At 48.7% G+C, this 20088-nt stretch overlaps 1 protein-coding gene and 1 long non-coding RNA gene across 2 annotated transcripts in view; one reads left to right on the forward strand and one right to left on the reverse strand.

Annotated features, from left to right (window-relative positions):
* LOC141087513 (rho GTPase-activating protein 6-like) overlaps positions 1 to 20088 on the forward strand; it is a 186113-nt gene that overhangs the window by 125819 nt on the left and 40206 nt on the right. The window contains exon 8 of the mRNA XM_073573060.1: positions 11368 to 11516. Coding sequence (XP_073429161.1) covers positions 11368 to 11516 — 149 coding nt within the window. The remainder of the gene's footprint in view (positions 1 to 11367; positions 11517 to 20088) is intronic.
* LOC141087514 (uncharacterized) overlaps positions 1 to 20088 on the reverse strand; it is a 66239-nt gene that overhangs the window by 39222 nt on the left and 6929 nt on the right. The gene's annotated exons all lie outside the window — the stretch shown is intronic.

The raw sequence follows: 20088 nt of genomic DNA on the forward strand, positions 1-20088 counted from the left end.
GCAACCGATTTACCAGAGTTGCTTGTTTATTAGCCAATATTAGGTCAAGGTTCTCCTGTGGCATGATGTTTTGTAATTTGCCTTTATAGCGTGGATCCAGGATGCTGGCCAACCAGTAGTCGTCATCGTTCATCATTTTGGCAATGCGGGGGTCCCTTTTTAGGATCCGCAAGGCATAATCTGACATGTGGGCCAATGTTCCCGGTGTCAATGATGCACTGCGAGTGCTGGGTGGAGGAGCACTTTCTGGCAAATCCACATCCCTCCAGTCACGCACAAACCCTGTACCAGACCTTGCCACGCCAACATTTTCACTTGCCCCACGAGATGCATCCTCCTCCCCTAAGTAATCATCCCCATCATCCTCCTCCTCCTCCTCCTCTTCCTCCACCTCGTCCAGGAGAGGTCCCTGAGCAGACAATGGCTGAATGTCATCAAGGATTCCCTCCTCCTCTTCCTCCTCATCAACATTGACTGCAGACGCCTGCTCCTTAAGGTGCGTCAAAGTTTGCATGAGCAGACGCATAAGTGGGATGCTCATGCTTAGGATGGCGTCGTCTGCGCTTACCAGCCGTGTGCATTCCTCAAAACACTGAAGGACTTTACAAAGGTCTTTCAGCTTCGACCACTGCACGCCTGTCAACTCCATGTCTGCTCTCAAAGTGCCTGGCCGTGTATCCTCCCACAAATGCATTATGGCCTGCCTCTGCTCGCACAGCCGCTCCACCATGTGCAGGGTGGAGTTCCACCTTGTTGCAATGTCGATAATGAGGCGGTGGTTGGGAAGGTGGAGCAATCGCTGCAGCTTCTGCATACGAACGGAGTGTACAGGCGACCGGCGGATGTGCGCGCACAGTCTTCGCACCTTCTGGAGCAGGGCTGTTAACTCCGGATAATTTTTGAGGAAGCACTGCACCACCAGGTTCAAGGTGTGAGCCAAGCAAGGTATGTGGCTGAGTTTTGAAAGGGCTATGGCTGCCACAAAATTACGGCCGTTATCACTAACTACCTTGCCTGCCTCAAGATGTACACTGCCCAGCCATGACTCAGTTTGTCGCTTCAAGTACTCGGCCCGCACCTCGGCGGTGTGTCTGTCGCCCAAACACATCATCTGCAACACAGCCTGCTGACGCTTTCCACTAGCTGCTCGATAGGGGGACACATCGTGTGCAACAGTGGCAGCTGCAGATGGAGTGCTCGTACGACTGCGCTCTGTGGACGAGCTGTCGCTTCTGGAGGAGGAGGAGGGTCGAACGCCTACAGCCAACTGTTTCCTAGACCGTGGGCTAGGCAGCACTGTCCCACCACCGCTGTCCCCTGTGGACCCTGCATCCACCACATTAACCCAGTGCGCAGTGATGGACACTTAACGGCCCTGGCCATGCCTACTGGTCCATGCATCAGTTGTGAGGTGCACCTTTCCGCTCACTGACTGCTTGAGTGCATGGACAATGCGGTCTTTCACATGATGGTGGAGGGCTGGGATGGCTTTGCGAGAGAAGAAGTGGCGACTGGGTAGGTCATAGCGTGGTACTGCATAGGCCATGAGTTCGCGGAAAGCTGTGCTTTCCACCAACCGAAAGGGCATCATCTCAAACGAGATTAGTTTGGCAATGTGGGCGTTCAAACCCAGTGTACGCGGATGAGAGACTGAGTACTTTCTTGACCTACTCATAGTGTCTGGGAGGGTGAGCTGGACTTGAGAGCTGCATGTGGTGGAAGTAGCGGTGGACAGGGCGGACTGAGAGAGGGTTGATGATGGTGATGGAGTTGGTGTTCTTTCTGATGGCCTAGAATCAGTCTTTCGTTGATATAACAGTGGGATTCCCTGACTGCTGTGGCCTTGCAACGACACCTCAACATTTGCTGCTGTGCTAACCGGTGTGCTTACAGTGGGGGAAACAATGTAGCGTTGCTGACTACCTTCGTTGTGATCAGTTGCACATGTGGCACTTGAGGTTTGGTGTTGTGTCCACGCTTGCAAGTGCATGCTGGTTAAATGTCTAAGCATGCAACTGGTATTCAAATTTTTCAGATTTTTCCCTCGGCTAAAGGTCTTTGCGCACTTCTTACAGATAACCTTGGCCTGATCATGAGGATTTTGTTCAAAAAACTGCCACACTGCACTCTTCCTACTTTGGCAGACATTTTGCGGCCTAGCACGCTGTGATCTTTTGACCCTCTGGACAAGCTGTCCAGCAACTCTTTTGATGTTTGGAACCTGTCTTTGGAGTGCTCCGGGCCTGCCAGATAACAGCTGTTGTGATGTCGATGTCTGCTGTGGATGCTCCTCATCTGAGCTATTGGAAGCAGCACCCTCTTCCCCCAATGGATGCCAATCTGGGTCAACAACTGGGTCATCCATCACCTCCTCTTCTATGTCATGTGCACCTTTCTCTGTGTCACCGTGTATGGTGGTATAGTGTGCGGGAAGGGGCACCTGAGTCTCATCAGGGTCAAAATCTGGCTCTGTACACTGCGAGGACAATGTAGTGCTCTGAGTGAATGTACCAGCAGAATCATCCATCAGCGGCTGTGCATCAGTGCACTCCATGTCAGATTCATCTTGGCCTGGGTAATTCACCATTTGACTTGATAATCCAGGCATGGTATGTGAAAACAGCTCCATGGAGTAATCAGTAGTATGGCCTGCGTCATCCTTCAATCTTGGTTGGGGTGAAGGACACAAGGAAAGGTGTGGTTCATGAACATGAGCCTCCAATGACGACTCAGTGCTTTTACTTTTTACAACTGAAGAAGAGGAGGCGATAGAGCTGGAGGCTGAGTCAGCAATGTAAGACAAAACTTTTTCCTGATGCTCTGCCTTTAAAAGCGGTTTGCCAACTCCTAGAAAACTAAGCCTTCGAGGCCTTATGTAGACAGACGATGACGCAGGGTCAGCACCTCCTGCATTTGGTCCTATTTTGCTCTTGCCACTACCATCAGATCCACCACCAACACCATCATTACCAGCTGCCAACCCCCGCCCAATTCCACGGCCTCTTCCACCAGCCTTCCTCATTTTTGGTAGAAATGTAGACAAAATCCAACAAACTATATAGTAATGTAAAACAAGGTACAAGGTGTCTATAGGACAGGGGAGTTTTAGAATTTCTGCACACACTTGTGGACAGTGGACACTTGTGGATTGTGTGCGGCCCACTGATATCTGAGCGCTATGTGACACGCTCGATGGCACAGCTGCCTGTGACCAAAGGGACGAGAGGATAATGGAGATTTTGAATCTCTGCGTACACTTGTGGACAGTGGACACTTGTGGATTGTGTGCGGCCCACTGATATCTGAGCGCTATGTGACACGCTCGATGGCACAGCTGCCTGTGACCAAAGTGACGAGAGGATAATGGAGATTTTGAATCTCTGCGTACACTTTTGGACACTGGACACTTGTGGATTGTGTGCGGCCCACTGATATCTGAGCGCTATGTGACACGCTCGATGGCACAGCTGCCTGTGACCAAAGTGACGAGAGGATAAGGGAGATTGGATTGCTTTTAAAAAAGCAGTTTGCGGAGCAGTGGGTAAACAGCAATGCCAGCGTGTCAGGAAGCCTTAGAAGGCAGCCCAACAACCAACACCACTGATACACCACAATATAGCCTCCCCTTGCACTGCACACACAGTGACTTGTGTGTTGTGCAGGCCAAATCGCTAGCAGCAGAAGCAGTTTTTTTGTCTTCTTCCCTGCCTAACGCTCTCCCTACAGAATCAGCAGCAACCTCTCCCTATACTAAGATCGGCAGAAGTAAGATGGCGGTCGGCGTGCACGCCCTTTTATACCCCCTGTGACGCCCACCAAAGCAAGCCAATCACTTGCATGCCCTTCTGAAAGATGGTGGTGACCCGTGCCTATGTCATCACGTTGCCCACAGTGTCCGTGGATCCTGATTGGCTGAAAAAGAGCTCAAAACAAACTTTTGAAACGCGACTTTGGCGCGTAAGTCGCCGACCTCGTGGCCGACCTCATCCTAGGGTCGGGTTTCGTTTCATGAAACCCGACTTTGCCAAAAGTCGGCGACTTTTGAATTTTTTCGACCCGTTTCGCTCAACTCTAGTATACACTATATACAGGGGGAGATGACATACAGGTATACACTATATACAGGGGGAGATGACATACAAGTAGATACTATATACAGAGGAGATGACATACAGGTATATACTATATACAGGAGGAGATGACACACAGGTATATACTATATACTGGAAGAGATGACATACAGGTATATACTATATACAGGGGGAGATGACATACAGGTATACACTATATACAGGGGGAGATGACATACAGGTAGATACTATATACAGAGGAGATGACACACAGGTATACACATATACAGGAGGAGATGACACACAGGTATATACTATATACAGGAGATGACATACAGCGACAATTTATGTGCAATATATCATTATAATTTGTTAAAACTAACCACAGTTAGTTACTATGCCCGGGGAATGCTGGGCTCTTCAGCTGGTTAGAAATAAAATAAAACACACTGTCCCTTTTCCGCCACAAGGAAAAATGCTAGACATGGCGCTTCTAATAGATGTGCCTTTTCTGGCGTGGCTGCGGGCTGCTATTTTTAGACTGGGGGGTCAATATCCATGGCCACTTACCTGCCTGAGAATACCAACCTTTCTGCTTTATCAAAAATACAGGGGAACCCACACCGGATTTTTTATTTATTTATTCATTTATAATGCAAGCGGCAGCAGATGAATACTCCCATCAACTGCCGCCTGCTCTCACTGTTATCACTTGAATATAGCTCTCATCAATCTCCCCTGCTGGCGCTGATCGTCATCAGAGCAGGGGAGAAAGATGAGAGCTGTCTTCATCACCCGGCGCCGGGGATCAGCACAAACAGTACCGCTGAGTCCCAGGCGCTGGTACGTGTCACACTGATATTATCCGTGTGTCATCCGAGTGCATGTGTGTAGGACGTTTTGCAGCCCGTGCTGCTGTTAAAAAATCATACATCTCAGCGTATTTTGCCCACAGACACACGGTCCATGGAAACACACCGACGTGCACTGATCCATTCACTTGAATGGGTCTACGTGTGTAAGACTCCAGTACTGACATCTGAAAGAGGAGACTTGAAGACAAGTTTACTTTAATATTAGTAATAAAATGAAAAGAACAGGATCAAGAAGAAAGTGAAAGGAAGAAAAAAGAGGAGGAGAAAAAGACTACGCAGACAGAGGCATATTTAGGCCATGTGAATGTTCAAGATTTTCGGCAGAACATTTTGCTACATATTATGATATTTTGGCAGGAAAAATACTGATTAAAATATGTGCATTTTTGTTGTAGATTTTCCTCCACTTATTAGTACAGTATGGGTGAAATCTACTGCAAGAATTGACGTGCTGCAAGTGTGATTCTGCTGCAAATTTGGAAGCAAAAAATATGCAACGTGTGCATGAGACTTTAGGAATGGTCACTTTGCCGCTACTAGAAAATCCTTCTGTTTTTGTGACAAAACTGGGCAGATAAAAATGAGACAAAAACCAAACATGTGCACAGATCCTGTGTGGGTAAATTTCCCCCATCCCCAAATCCACAGAGGAAAACACTTGTCTGTTTGACCCATTAGTTCATTACAGACAATCTCATATCCTCCTAGTATTGTCGAAAAGATTGCAAATATGGTTTTTAAAACTCATTCTTCTTCATATTTTAGAAAATTAGGAGAATTGCATTGATACATTTACATCAGCCAGTTAGATTTTTATGCTTTTTTTTTAAAAATTCCCTATGAATATGCAGCATTTGACCTTACCCGGAGGGTCCGAGAGGAGAAAATGGCCTGAACATAAGGACAGGCAATGGTGTACTGTCTGCGGTCCTCGGAAACAGAACTGAGAAGGCGTTAGGGTAGATCTCACCCCATATATCAGATTCAGTCTACAACATTACATAATAAGTTTATATAAAATATGATTTTTTTCTTTTACAAATGAAACCAATTATTAATGGCGCACAGCTGGTCGCCCGGTGTAGGATATCCTTTTCTTTCCTGGGACTGACTGTTTGCAGACTGCTGGACATATTGCGTGAAATTAATAACCGATTTTTTGTGCACTGTTTTGGGTAAATTTTAATAACTTTTATTGTAATTATGTTCTGTATCCAGTTCCCAGGGTAAATTTATGTCCACCATCCTCCCCTTATGTTAGTATTTTCACACCAGACAAAAACTAGCTGAATCACGGAGTTACCAAAATAAGACAGAAGGGAAGCATGTCACAAGGCAAAACATGATTGTAGCTGGATAAGAGCCCTGCTCCCGGCGTCCTGTCAGTAATATGTCACATCACTTTGCACGCACTCTACATCAAAAATACATTTCAAATGCAGTTTTGCTTCAAGGACCTTTTCTAGTGTTTAAGGGAAAACTGCAGCATTTTTTAAATCTGCAGCATGTCAATTCTTTCAGGAATTTTGCAGCATTTTTTCACTATAGAAAGTAATGAGAGGGCAAAAGTGCAGTGAAAAATGCACCAAAAAATGCCCCAAAACCTGTTTTTTGTAAGCAGTTTCTTTACTGCCAAGAGAGCAGGTTTTGACTGCATAAAAAAGGCAGCAAAACGTGCAAACATAGCCTTAATCTACCTAGGAAAATTTGAGGTCAGATGTGTAAATAAAATGACTAATAAAAATAAAATAAAAATAAAACAGGATAGGAGGAATGTCTTCAGTCACTCTATGTGCACACTGTCACAGATCTCAGGCAATCATGTACCTGTGATGCGGTGGCTGAATGACACCGCTGGGCAGAACTCAAATACTTTTGTCACGGTTCCACCTTGTGAGTGGGATGCAGTTAATGACAGTTCGGCCATTCAATCTGGTAAAGGTGCTTGCAGAAGCTGTCGGTGATTTGATTGACAGCTCAGTCATCCAGTCTAGTACAGGGGCGTGCTGAGCTGTCAGAGTGTTGAGAGCTCGGCTATCCAATCTGAGACTGGGAGGCGTCGGCTGTCTCCAAGTGTTCTTTATCCCAGGTGATTGACATACTACTTAACTGAGCTGTTTCACCCAGACCTCTGCCAGATGTACATGTGGAGCCCCCAGGAGTATGGTCGCCACAGTGGCATTACCTTCCTCCTAGGGAGTGTGATGTCATGCAAGGAAGCAATGAAGGGTCTCTCTATCAGGTAAATCAACACACAGCACGGTTCCCACTCCAGGCCAGCAGAGGGAGCTCTGAACCAACACTGGGGGAAGAGCTGCTGTCTGGGGGCCAGGAAGGGTAAGTTAGTTAGTTCGTGTGAGGAGGGCGAAGTGTGTGTGGGTCACCCTCCCAGGGCTGTGGGGTACTCGGTAACGGGCCGGTGTCCGGGGATGCGTCGCGGCAGCGATGACCCGGTCCGTGGCCCAGGGCGCCCAAAATCAAGGGTGGTTTGTGGTAGTTAATGGAATAGTTTGTGACGCCACCTGTGGTGTTCGGCAAGGGAGGTGTTAAGCCGACGCCGCATGCAGATCCGCTGGGACTGATGGTGTGGTGCAGCAAAGATGGTGTAGCTCCCCACAGGTGGAGCTGTAGTCCCATGGCAGTGTAGGTGCTGTGGCTGAGGAGAGGCGCAGGATGGTATGGATGCCGGTACCCAGATGTAGCAGTGCTGAAGGTGTTAGCGCACAAATGAATCGAGGACACCAGAGCTGCAGTTTCAAAGCTTTACTCACAGTTCGTGGTACACACTGGTGCCCGCCTCTGTGCCGTGTCCTCTGGGGTAAAGACTCAGCCAAACTCCCGGGCAAGTCAGGGCTCTCCTCTCCAACACTCCGCCAACATGTAGCTTCCTGAACGACTCCGCCAATGCGCCTTTTTATGTGAAGCACTCCAGTACTTAGTAACCCTGGAATGCCTCCTAAGAGATGTTCCTAGAACTCTACTTGCATGGCAGACAGCTGTAGCCTGCTTCCGTGACGCCTCACTCCCGGCTCTCTATCTGTGTTGCTGCTGTGCCTCAAGTCTTGGATGGGAGTAATGCATTTACAGCCAACTACTCCACCGGTGTCTGCTGCAGAACCATAAGTGTCCATACAACCTTGGGGACCAGGCCCCGGCCTTGCGCTGAAGACCTATAGGCAGGGTTCCTCTTCCAACCCACGTCTCCTCTCTGTTCTCTACTCCTTCGTTCCGTACTTGACTCTCTTTCTTATGGAAACTTAGGTTACAGTTCTACGTCTTTCCACCTTCCTTACTTTCCCGTGCCAGCTGGCTCAGGTCACTGAGGCAGCTGCAGCACTCCTTACTCCATCCCTTCTTCCAGGGATCCTCACTCCTCTCTGAGTGACTTCCTACTCCGCCGACCTTCTGTCAGACTGAACCTCCAGACTGAACCTGTAATTCTAAACCTTCCCAACCTTTTATATGGATCTAAACTCCACCCACCAGACACCCAACACATCCAGTGTTCCAAGCAGGGAACCACCAGAGGTGCTCTGCTACTCTCTAAGCACTGAGTCGCAATGTGGTTGTGCAGAACTACCCTGTTGTGTGGGGTGCGAGTGTTGGAGTAAGGAAAGGAGCTCCCAACTTACCCAGACGGTGGGTACCACACCTTAGGAGAAGGTGCAGTACCTCTGTGGCGACTGAGCCTCAGGGGCGCCACATGTGGATGAAAGAAGAGCTGGAAGATTGAGCAGAGTTCAGGCTCACTTCTAGCGTGGCGCATGGTTCCTGATTCCGGTATCCGAGGTTGTATGGATACTGATGTTCCTGCAGCAGAAACCAGAGGAATAGGAAGCTGCTCTTTTCCCACATAAGACTCGGAGGCACAACAGCAACGTGTGAGCCAGAAGAAGGAGGCTACAGCTGTCTGCCATACGAGGGGGTTCCAAAAGAGAGCAAGGAAGAGGAACTTCAGTGTAACTCAGTACTGCATGTACCTCAGATAAGCGCTAGAAAGGAGACTACACAAGCCATCTGCATCGAGAGACTCCTGAGTTGCTTCCAGGCTGGCCAGCTCCTGTTCCATCTGTAATCTGGATCCAGGACTGCACTTGCAAAGCAAAGTAAAGGTAAAGGAAACAGCACCCTGTTGTGTCATTGCCTTTTTCCTGCAACCCCTTCAGCACTGCTACATCTCTGTGCCTAACACTGTACCCTCTTCCTCAACACCTATTCTCACTGCCCTGGGACTACAGCTCTACCTGTGGGGAGCTATTATATCTTGCTGCCTTATACCATCTGTCCCAGAGGATCTGCCTGCAGCGTTGGCTTAACCCCTTCATTGCTGAGCACCACAGGTGGCGTCACGTATCATCCACTTATAAACTTTAACCAGCCACACTTAACCCCTTTTACATGGACACCCAGGGCCACGGACCGGGTCACTGCTACTGTGACACTTCCATCTGAGATACCGGCCCGGTACCGAGTACCCCACTGCCCTGGCGGGTGATCCATATATACATTCAGCTTGTGAGGTTTGTGCTTCCTGTGTCTTGAGTTTTGTATTTTGATCTTTCGTTGCCTGACCTTGGACTTCGCTCTGGCAAACAGTCTGTTTAACCCCTTCTTCTCTGATTCGCTATCCTCTTGGTATTCTGACCTCAGAATGTTACCTAACCACGCTTTTGTGTCTTCCTTCTGTTTGTAAAACATGCAAATATATAAGCCGCGGAGACACCATCACATGTTTCTCAACGCAAGCAATGACTAGCCAGGTCTTTCACCGGGAAGGAACAACCACGGGAAGGGCAGTCTCCAATGAAGGAAACCACCTATGCCAAAACATGGTATCGATCCACAGACAGCTCTTATCATCGCCTGTATGTAGCAGAGCCTAACGGTTTATGACAGCTTCTAGTCTCCCATGAAGACTAATGAAGCATGCCAATAGTAAAAAAAAAAGTTAAAAATATAAAAGTTCAAATCACCCCCCTTTCACCCCATTCAAAATAAAGCAATAAAAAAAATCAAACATACACATATTGATATATCAATATAAAAAGAGAATTAACCCAATCGCTAAAAGGCGTAATGAGAAAAAAAGTCAAATCTCCAGAATTAAGTTTTTTTTGGTCACCTCAATATTGCATTAAAATGCAATAGCAGGTGATCACAAGATTGTATCTGCACCAAAATGATATTAAAAAAGACAGCTTGGCACACAAAAAATAAGCCCTCACCTAACCCGAGATCACAAAAAATGGAGACGCTACGAGTATCAGAAAATGATGCAATTTTTTTTTTAACTAACTTTTTTTTTTAAATAAAAAAGAACCTAGACATGTTTGGTGTCTATGAACTCGTAATGACCTGGAGAATTATAATGGCAGGCTAGTTTAAGCATTTTGTGAACATGGTAAAAAAAAAAACAACTCTGGGATTGCACTTTTTTCCAATTTCACCGCAAGGAGCAAAAAATGAAAATGGAGCCCACATCAAATGGAGGGAGTCCAACATCGGTATACTATGACGGCCGATGTCGGAAAGGCGTTAAGAATGGAATGCTCCTTTGTCTGTCTAAAGTGGGAATATGCTCTTAAAAATCTTTGATATAGGAAGTAATAGTCTGCAGGCTCAACTAAAGCCTCACTCTATGTTGATGCCAGGATACCGGCAAGAGAGTCAGTGCTGAGTACAGAGGAGCGATGCATCAATTTTGTGACACTAATCTCTACTCATAGACAAGCCATGAGGCTGGGTAATCAAGAGGTTCAAGGTCAATAACCAAGAGGGTACGTCATAGACAAAGGAGTGAGACAAAGGCATAGTCAGGTAACAGTCTGAAGACAGAATTCCAAGATGATAGCGGATAGCAACAAAAGGGCTAGGCAAACAGATGGTGAAGGCAAATTGAAGGTCAAAGAACAAAGATCAGAATACAAGACAAGGAGCACAGAACAAGCTCACACCTCATGAGTAACGCTACAATTGGTAGCAATCAAAGGGAGAGAACTGGCTAAATAGCCAGGTAGTTACCCTGAGCAGAAGACACGTGGATGAATCCCCGGGACACTCTGACCCTGATTGGACAGCTAAACTGTCACTCAAGACACTGACAGCTCAGCACGCCTCAGAATCCAATTGGATGGCTGAGCTGTCCATCACCATACTGACTGCTCAGCAGCTGCCTGTCCTAGGTGGGATAGCAAAACTGTTATTTACTGTGTCCAGACACTCTGATTGGAGGAATCATGACAAATGCTATTTTTTTCACATCTCTAGGCTCATTATTAATGGGCAGTCTAGTAGTGGACAGCCTCTTTAACATGGCTAATTTTGGAATGTTCTTTTATAATCAGCATGTAGTGTAAGTTCATAGAGAAAAATGAGAATGTAGCCGCATCGTTTAAATATATACATTTTGTTTGCTTTCCCAGACATGGATCTTGACCAACGATTACACGTTCAGCAGCTCCTGATATGCTCCCTGCCCCCATGTAATGCCGACACGTTGCTGCGGATCTTACAACTTCTAAACAAGGTTTCTCTTTATGAAAAAGACACAGAGAGCCATTCAGGAGAGCAGGTGAGTGCACTGCAATGCTTGGCGTGCATTAACCAATACAATGACTATCCTTCCAGGTACGGCCAGCGAAACACCGGGACTATTTGTAGCGTTACTAAATGATTTTAACAATTGATTGACAGCCGAAGTACACAAGATGGCCCAGCAATGTGATGTACTGATTTGGATTGCAGTTGTAGCTTGTCACCACTCACGGACAAGCTGTGAGGCTGGGTAGTCGAGAGGGCCGAGGTCAAAAGCCAGGAGGGTACATCATGGCATTATGTAGCACTGTCCACTGCTGGACAACCCCAGATTAATCAAGTCAGAGCCCCATGGAAAAGAAACATTGTACATTCACCTTCCCCAGTGGCTCCATTCCAGCTATGCCAGCGCTGCTGTTCCCGTTGGGTGGCGTGACATTGTTGTGTTTAGTGACTGCTGCAGCCAATCACTGATGGCTAATCAGCTCTGAGAACATAGTACAGACTGCAGTCAGTGTGCGGACAACCCCTTTAAAACTACTGGTCCATTTCAAGTAACTTAACAGTGGGAGTTACATTGCTAGGAATCACTGTGATCTGCTCTTACCTGGGCACTCGTTCTCTAATCGTAAATTTTGTCACGTGAAATTTTTGCCACTTTTAAAATAGAAAAGGATCAAAAGAAGTCACAAAATTCCACAAGCCTGACACTTTTTGTTTTTTCTTGCTTAACTTTGGGCTTGGATAGCATGTATCTAAGCTGTCAACTTAAAGGGGTTGTCCGGTCTAGAATTACAAGTCTGCAGTCACTCTGTGGTCACTGCGCGCTGTGTCTGGATATGCCGTTGTCTATGTCAGGGACGGCAGACAAGTAAGCAATAAGCAGAACCCATCTAGTGGGCACATCCTCACCTCATCAGAGTGACTGCAGATGTGCCGTTCTAGACCAGATAACCCCTTTAAAAAAAAGAAATACAGTAGAAAGCTGATTAGAGAGCTTAGCTATTCCCACCGATCCTACTGACAGTGAATAAAGGAGAGGATGAGCATGCACACTTTGCTCCATTCGAAACTGAGTTCTGCAAACTCCATTCTTGAAATTGTTGGGGGTCCCAGTAGCCAGACCCTTAGAGATCAGTAAGGTATTCCCTATCCTATGGATAAAATCTAACTATTGATCTTGAGATTGTCCCTTTAATAAACTGAGACACAAAGGGGGCATTATTAATATATGGAGGCACAAAGGGGATTATTATTGTCTGTAGACACAAAAGGGGATACTACTAGTTGTGAGGCGCTAACAACGGACTTTGTCCAGCACGTTGCACCAGTACATCGATCTCATTGATGTTTATTAGAGATTTTCTTGTTCGTCAGTCTAAGGTGCACAAATCTCGTCTGGAAAGTGTTCAGCCTGACAAATCAATATTTCCATTCAGTGACAGTGAACAGAGGAAGATGTGTCGGCCGGATCTCGTGTATACAAAAGGCCTACATGACTTAGGAAAGTCTGACTGACGGCTTCACTGTAATGACCCCTCCCAAAACCCACACTTACCCCTTCTTAACTTAAATAAGACACGACTGCGTGACATTGGATGTAAAAGGCCACAGCAGCCCCGTTTATTAACACCAAACAAGCAATAACATTTTATCCATAAACGTAGAAATATTCCATAAACATAACCACCAGCAAAAGGAGGGGGGGTAAATGAAGAGTCCATTGTACATGATTGCAACACCAGCTCCATCACGTGCCCTCAGCCGCACCACACCGGCTCGAGGACACCCAGCCGAGTGTTGCCCAACCAATGTCCTGCTGGGACCCAGCCCAGCAGGGACCCACGTTAACATGCCCCGCTGTGACCGAGCACAGCAGGGTCCCACGTTAACATGTCCCGCTGTGACCCAGCACAGCTGGGACCCACCTTAACTAAGTATACCATTGCACCACCAGGGGTAACCCGCTCCTGCACTGGGTTCACCCCCCCGCTCTTTGTGCAATCCACCGACTTCAAATACCCCCCTCCTTTCCGCCGACTGCTGCGACAACGTCAAACCTCTTCTTCTCTTCACCATGTCGATCTCCAGAAGATCCTAAAATTAGGGTGGGAGGGCGGGACGATTCCGGACGTCTGCAAGGTAAGGAATGACCATCCCCCCACAGTTCTGCCCTATATATCCATCCCACTACTGACCACTCCCTGCCAACTCACATTGCACAATAAGCCCCATAGCTCCAACCCACACCTTCCCCCACAAGCACAAAGCACTACTGACCACTCCCTGCCAACTCACATTGCACCATAAGCCCCATAGCTCCAACCCACACCTTCCCCACAAACACAAAAGCACTACACCTTACCCTTCACTAACCCTCAGGCCTAGCATCCCTCCTTAGTCATGTGCGCCCTCCCTGTAGCCCCTTTGGGGCAGGCGTCCGGGCTTGCCTTGACTTAGGAAAGTCTGACTGACGGCTTCACTGTAATGACCCCTCCCAAAACCCACACTTACCCCTTCTTAACTTAAATAAGACACGACTGCGTGACATTTGATGTAAAAGGCCACAGCATTCCGTTTATTAACACCAAACAAGCAATAACATTTTATCCATAAACGTAGAAATATTCCATAAACATAACCACCAGCAAAAGGAGGGGGGGTAAATGAAGAGTCCATTGTACATGTTTGCAACACCAGCTCCACCACGTGCCCTCAGCCGCACCACACAGGCTCGAGGACACCCAGCCGAGTGTTGCAAAACCCATTGTACATGATTGCAACACCAGCTCCACCACGTGCCCTCAGCCGCACCACACCGGCTCGAGGACACCCAGCCGAGTGTTGCCCAACCAATGTCCTGCTGGGACCCAGCCCAGCAGGGACCCACGTTAACATGCCCCGCTGTGACCGAGCACAGCAGGGTCCCACGTTAACATGTCCCGCTGTGACCCAGCACAGCTGGGACCCACCTTAACCAAGTATACCATTGCACCACCAGGGGTAACCCGCTCCTGCACTGGGTTCACCCCACCGCTCTTTGTGCAATCCACCGACTTCAAATACCCCCCTCCTTTCCGCCACCGCGAGCACGTATGACACCTTGTATGTGCGAGTACCACCACCAAAAACCCAACCCGAGCCGACTCTGCGGCTCGAGTAACCAATGTTTCTGTACCAAGACCAATCAATCGAAACTGATCCCCATTAGACCTCACAATGCCAACCTACACCAAAATACCAGTACAACAAGGTCAGCCACACCCAAGACCTGCAACTAGCCAACCGCATCGTCCAATCCTATGCACCGCCTGCGCGACCAGTCCCCAACCTGAGCCGCCGCCTCTGCCTCGTTGAGACCGCAACATTGCAGGCGCCTCCGAAAATTATACTTCACCTAATAATTAATCAAAGCCAACCATTATTGCCGTGAACAAAAGAACCTACATTGGTTCCCCAAACCTCCGATAGATTCTTGAAAATGTGCCCAGTAAAACCCACTATGTAGTCATTCCAAACAGGAGCCCCTATGGACACCAACATGAGCACGGCTCCCAGGCAGAAAATTGCACTCCACCTGATAATAATCAAAGCCAACCATTATAGACGTAACAACAGAACCTACACTGGTTCCCCAACCTCCGACAGATTCTTGAAAAACGTGCCCCACTATATAGTCATGAACAACAACACGAGCATGGCTCCCAGGCAGGAGCATTCAGGCCCGATGTCTCAGATCAAACTCGTTGACGGCCCAGCGACCAAGTCTCCACCACACACGTGCAGTACCAAAACGCTGTTGGTCCCGTCAACCCTGCGTGATAGCATCTATCTTAAAATATCCACCCAACTAGAAAACATAAACCAATCCACCCCGTAATCACCACGACCCGGAACGAATTAATTGTGTGCATCACCCGTGCACTTCGAACCCAGAATCACAATACTATTGTTGCCACCCTCTTACCAAAGGTAAGATGTACTCCGCACCCATTCCCCGCTGAACTGCGGATTCGACACTACTCACAAAAGAAAGAAAAGCGACTCCACACCACCTGAAGTCCAGGAAAACTCAGACACACATCACGTCTCCCGAAAACCCCAGACACCATAAACCCGGGCCATCCGTCAAAACATTGCACTCACCGTTTCCCGATGCTTGTCCACCACTCAGCCTTAAAGCACCGCAAAAAGCACCCCCAAACGGAGCACAGCCCCAGATGATTACCAGGTCCTTAGAATCATTAAAAATCAATGCACATCGCACTAGCTTCCCCTGCCACAGCGTACCACCAGCCCGACATTAATGAAAGTAATGTTATAGCTGCAACCTGCTCACCCACTACCTAAAGTACACCTCCCCCGCAGCAGCGCTGCACCACAACCGTGTCCCCATAATACCAGCCGGTCCTGACAAGTGCGCATAACGGAATAAATGACATAGCCATGTATTGCCGGACGGGCTACACCCACGCGGGAGACCATTCACACGGCCATCGAAATAACATGTCCTGCCTCATGCTCTATACAGAATTCCTGACAAATGGAACAACACCCGCTGGATAAACAAACCGTTCACCAACCAGGACCCCCGAGACCAGTAAAGCACACGCTGGGTTACCCAACTCAAATGTTGCATCATCCTTGCGCAACACTTCACCCTGGCCCCCCCCGTCCGGGGGCACCCAAAAAGAAAAGACTCTAAGGAGAGCTGTATACCCAGAAGGCAAAGCAGGACCAGCTGCACCCACAATAAACCTCCTAGCCCATTGTAACGAAAAACTATCCACTCTGTATAATAAACTCCTACGTAGCTACAATCAACGGCTGTAACAAATACCACCCGATACAGTCTGCCAAAAGCTCAATCGGCAACCCTAAAGAACCGCAGTGAGAACCCACCAGTCCTTACGTACAAAAGTTGTTAAAACTGTCCCAGGGCAGCCACGACCAGCAAATTACCGTAAGAACACCATATGACTGCAGATCATGCAAAAACCCCCAGTGGATCGTAGCCCCACGTATTCAATAACCAAAATCAACCCCCCAAAACACCAGCGCGATATACACGGGAACCTAATAACGACCCCCGACCTGACACGATGTACTCGTTAACCTAACCTGACTTAGACATAGGGCCCCAGGTGAATCAAACACTTTGACTTATCCAAACACATGATAACCGCAACAACGCCCTGAGCATGAAGAAGCCCAAAGTAGTCAAGGGTTGGACCATGAACAGAAATAAGCACACCACCTTCCCTAATACCAGATAGTAGTCCCAGGTTGGACCATGAACAGAAAATAAGCACTGCACCATCCCTAATACCAGATAATCCCCGACTACAACACAGAAACCAAACCACGGACCTCAACAACCGGACATTGACCAACTATAACCCCAGCTCCACGCCATATCTACGTACCCCCAGAAATTAACCAGGAAAACAAATCCGGTAAAAGGTCAACTCCAAGCCCCCCGGGGGAAATGTCATCCATTGCTGCCAGAAAGGCAGGTTCCCGAAAGATCTGCCGTCCCAAGCATCTCGACCTCACCAGAACGTCTGCCGCAACAAACCAAAATGCCCCTAGTGAACATGAAAACCCTTAGTACACTCAAAGCCCCTATTGGAGAACCGAACCCGGCATATAAATAAAACACACCCTAGTGAAAACTCGACCACCTACCCCCTCACCTCTGACCAGCAATAGAACACACCCCACTGTAACGTGAAAGATTAAGCCGCCCGATGCACTACCCAAACAGATCACCACGTCAGTGAACTGCCATCCAACCCTTATCAAATACTAGGCGCGGCGATAAAACTGCTCACCACATCAGTGAACTACCATCAAGCCCTTATCAAATACTAGGCGCGGCGATAAAACTGCTCACCACATCGGTGAACTACCATCAAACCCTTATCAAATACTAGGCGTGGCGATAAAACTGCTCACCACATCAATGAACTAACATCAACCCTTATCAAATACTAGGCGCGGCGATAAAACAGCTCACCACATCAGTGAACTACCATCAAACCCTTATCAAATACTTGGCGCGGCGATAATCCTCCAGCCCAAAGACCCCATGCCTATAACACTAAACCATAAAACTGGCATGGATATGGCTATCCACCACCGCTCTGCCAATATCCGTATCACCACCTGAATTACTCACAAACCGCCATGGAATCACCACCAGTCATACACAAACACCCAGAGAATGCAAGCACAATTATACTAACCAAAATAAAATGATGTTGTCACCTATAGATATACCCACTATCATAAAAGCAAACTGGCATGAAATTAAAAAATACCTCCCAACACTCATGAAGTGCACAAAACAGCCTCCTGGACCACAAAGCAACCATTCCCTCACAGATTCGAACGCTGTCCACATGGACCAGCCGCGCATCTTTCCGAACCCCCAGACAAACACCCGAAACCATACGTAGCAACACCCTTCCCAACCAATATAATCTAGACATTAATAAAGGTTTAAGTGAGCCTTACTTACTAGGCTGACTCCGCGGAACCCCACGGAACAGCCGTCACGTGTCCTCCGCGTCGAGTACCGCAACTGCGATCTTCTCCATGGATCCACGCCGACTGCAGCCCTCCTGGGCCGCAGCGCCAGCACCCAGACCGACTGTCCGTCCGGGAACGCATGGCAAAAAGTCACTGGCTCGGAGCCTCAAACAGGGGGGGGAGGTTGGCGCTCCAGCCGCAGGCAACACCTCCTGAATCTGGCACCCAACGCCGGGGGAACGCGATGCCGGACCACATGACCTGTGGCCAATGGCAGCTGAAGGGTGGCCACATGACCGAGCCACCGCCCGCTTCCCCCCAGCGCCGCGAGAAAGGAAATGAGGCCGGTGAAGTCACACACCACCTCGCCACCGGGCTCCTTGCCGCGTCACGTCACCGCCGTCCACCGATGCCGATGACCGCGCCGGGTCAGGTGACCACGCCGGGTAACGTGGCCGCGACGTGCGCGTCACCACTGTGTGACGCGATCCGAAATGGAGGGGAGGCCGGCCACGTCACTCACCGCCCCGTTACCTTGCTGCCTGCTTCTCGACTTCTGGCTCCGGCCCCGCGATGTCTTCTGCAACAGGTCTGCTAATGGGGCTCATCCTCCGCTGCAAACTTAACTCTGGGCTGAGGTGCTCAGGAGGCCGTGATCGTCGCTGCCGCTTCGGAGGCAGAGGGGTCCCATCTTCTCCGCCGTCGCCATCACCAGACCATCGCTGCAGCTGTTCCTTCATCCACTGCTGGCCACGCTGCTCCATCATCCTCTTCATCTGTGCCACGAGGTATTCCATCTTCTGGATCCAAAGATTCAAGCTGAAGTCCCAGTTGTGAGGAGCTGACGATTCCGGACGTCTGCAAGGTAAGGAATGACCATCCCCCCACAGTTCTGCCCTATATATCCATCCCACTACTGACCACTCCCTGCCAACTCACATTGCACAATAAGCCCCATAGCTCCAACCCACACCTTCCCCCACAAGCACAAAGCACTACTGACCACTCCCTGCCAACTCACATTGCACCATGAGCCCCATAGCTCCAACCCACACCTTCCCCACAAACACAAAAGCACTACACCTTACCCTTCACTAACCCTCAGGCCTAGCATCCCTCCTTAGTCATGTGCGCCCTCCCTGTAGCCCCTTTGGGGCAGGCATCCGGGCTTGCCTTTAGCATTTCTGACCTGCATCTGGTGGGGACATGTGTGTCCTTGTTCCTCTCTGCAGAAGGGATCTCTAATACAAAACTTTTCAGACAGGCTGGAACTTTCTTCAGCAAATGCTTATGGGGGGGAGAGTGTGAACACTTCTGCCCATCCATGGGGCTGATCCCAGGAGAGGGAGAACAATAAACCACATGTTTAGTGAGTGAGTTGGTGGGGTGACGTTGAGGGGCGAGGATCTGTTGCTGAGGTCCTGGTGCCCATGTATGGATGGCCTATGGAAAATAGAGATTGGTTGCTAGCTGGAGCTGGATATATGTTCTTCGGTCGTGTTATCTGTCGCATTATCTGTTGTCTGGATTTGAGGAACTATACTAAAGGCCCCGTTACACATAACGATGTCCCACCAATGATCTGACATGGATGGGATTGCTCGGACATCGTTAGGCTGATCGCTGGTGAGCTGTCACATAGACAGCCCCTCCAGCGATCAGGACCAGCGAGCAAGCTGGTTTCCAATGTAAACAGCGGGCAACTTAGAGCCGCGCGGCTCCTAGATAGCCTCTGTTTACATTGGAAACCAGTGTGCAGCGTCGCTAATCGTTGCTCTCCCACTTCCAGCGGGAGACCAATGATCAAAAAACAGCCCAGGACGATCCTGCATGAACAGCGATACCCGGCAGGGGGGCTGATTGCTGATCCATGTCACTCACAGCGATGTCGCTGGCGAGATCGCTGTGGCGTCACAAAATCAGCGATCTCGCTGGCAATATCGCTGTGTGTGACGGGGCCTTAAGAACTGTTGCTGTTGGCTGGAGCTGGATACGTGTGCTACGGTATTGGTATCTGTCATCTGGAGGAATGTGGAAGGAGACTACAGACTATACTGGCAGAAGATACAAAAGCT

Source organism: Dendrobates tinctorius, unplaced genomic scaffold, assembly GCF_039654945.1.
Source record: "Dendrobates tinctorius isolate UK_male_01 unplaced genomic scaffold, ASM3965494v1 ptg000034l, whole genome shotgun sequence".
Lineage (NCBI taxonomy): Eukaryota > Metazoa > Chordata > Amphibia > Anura > Dendrobatidae > Dendrobates > Dendrobates tinctorius.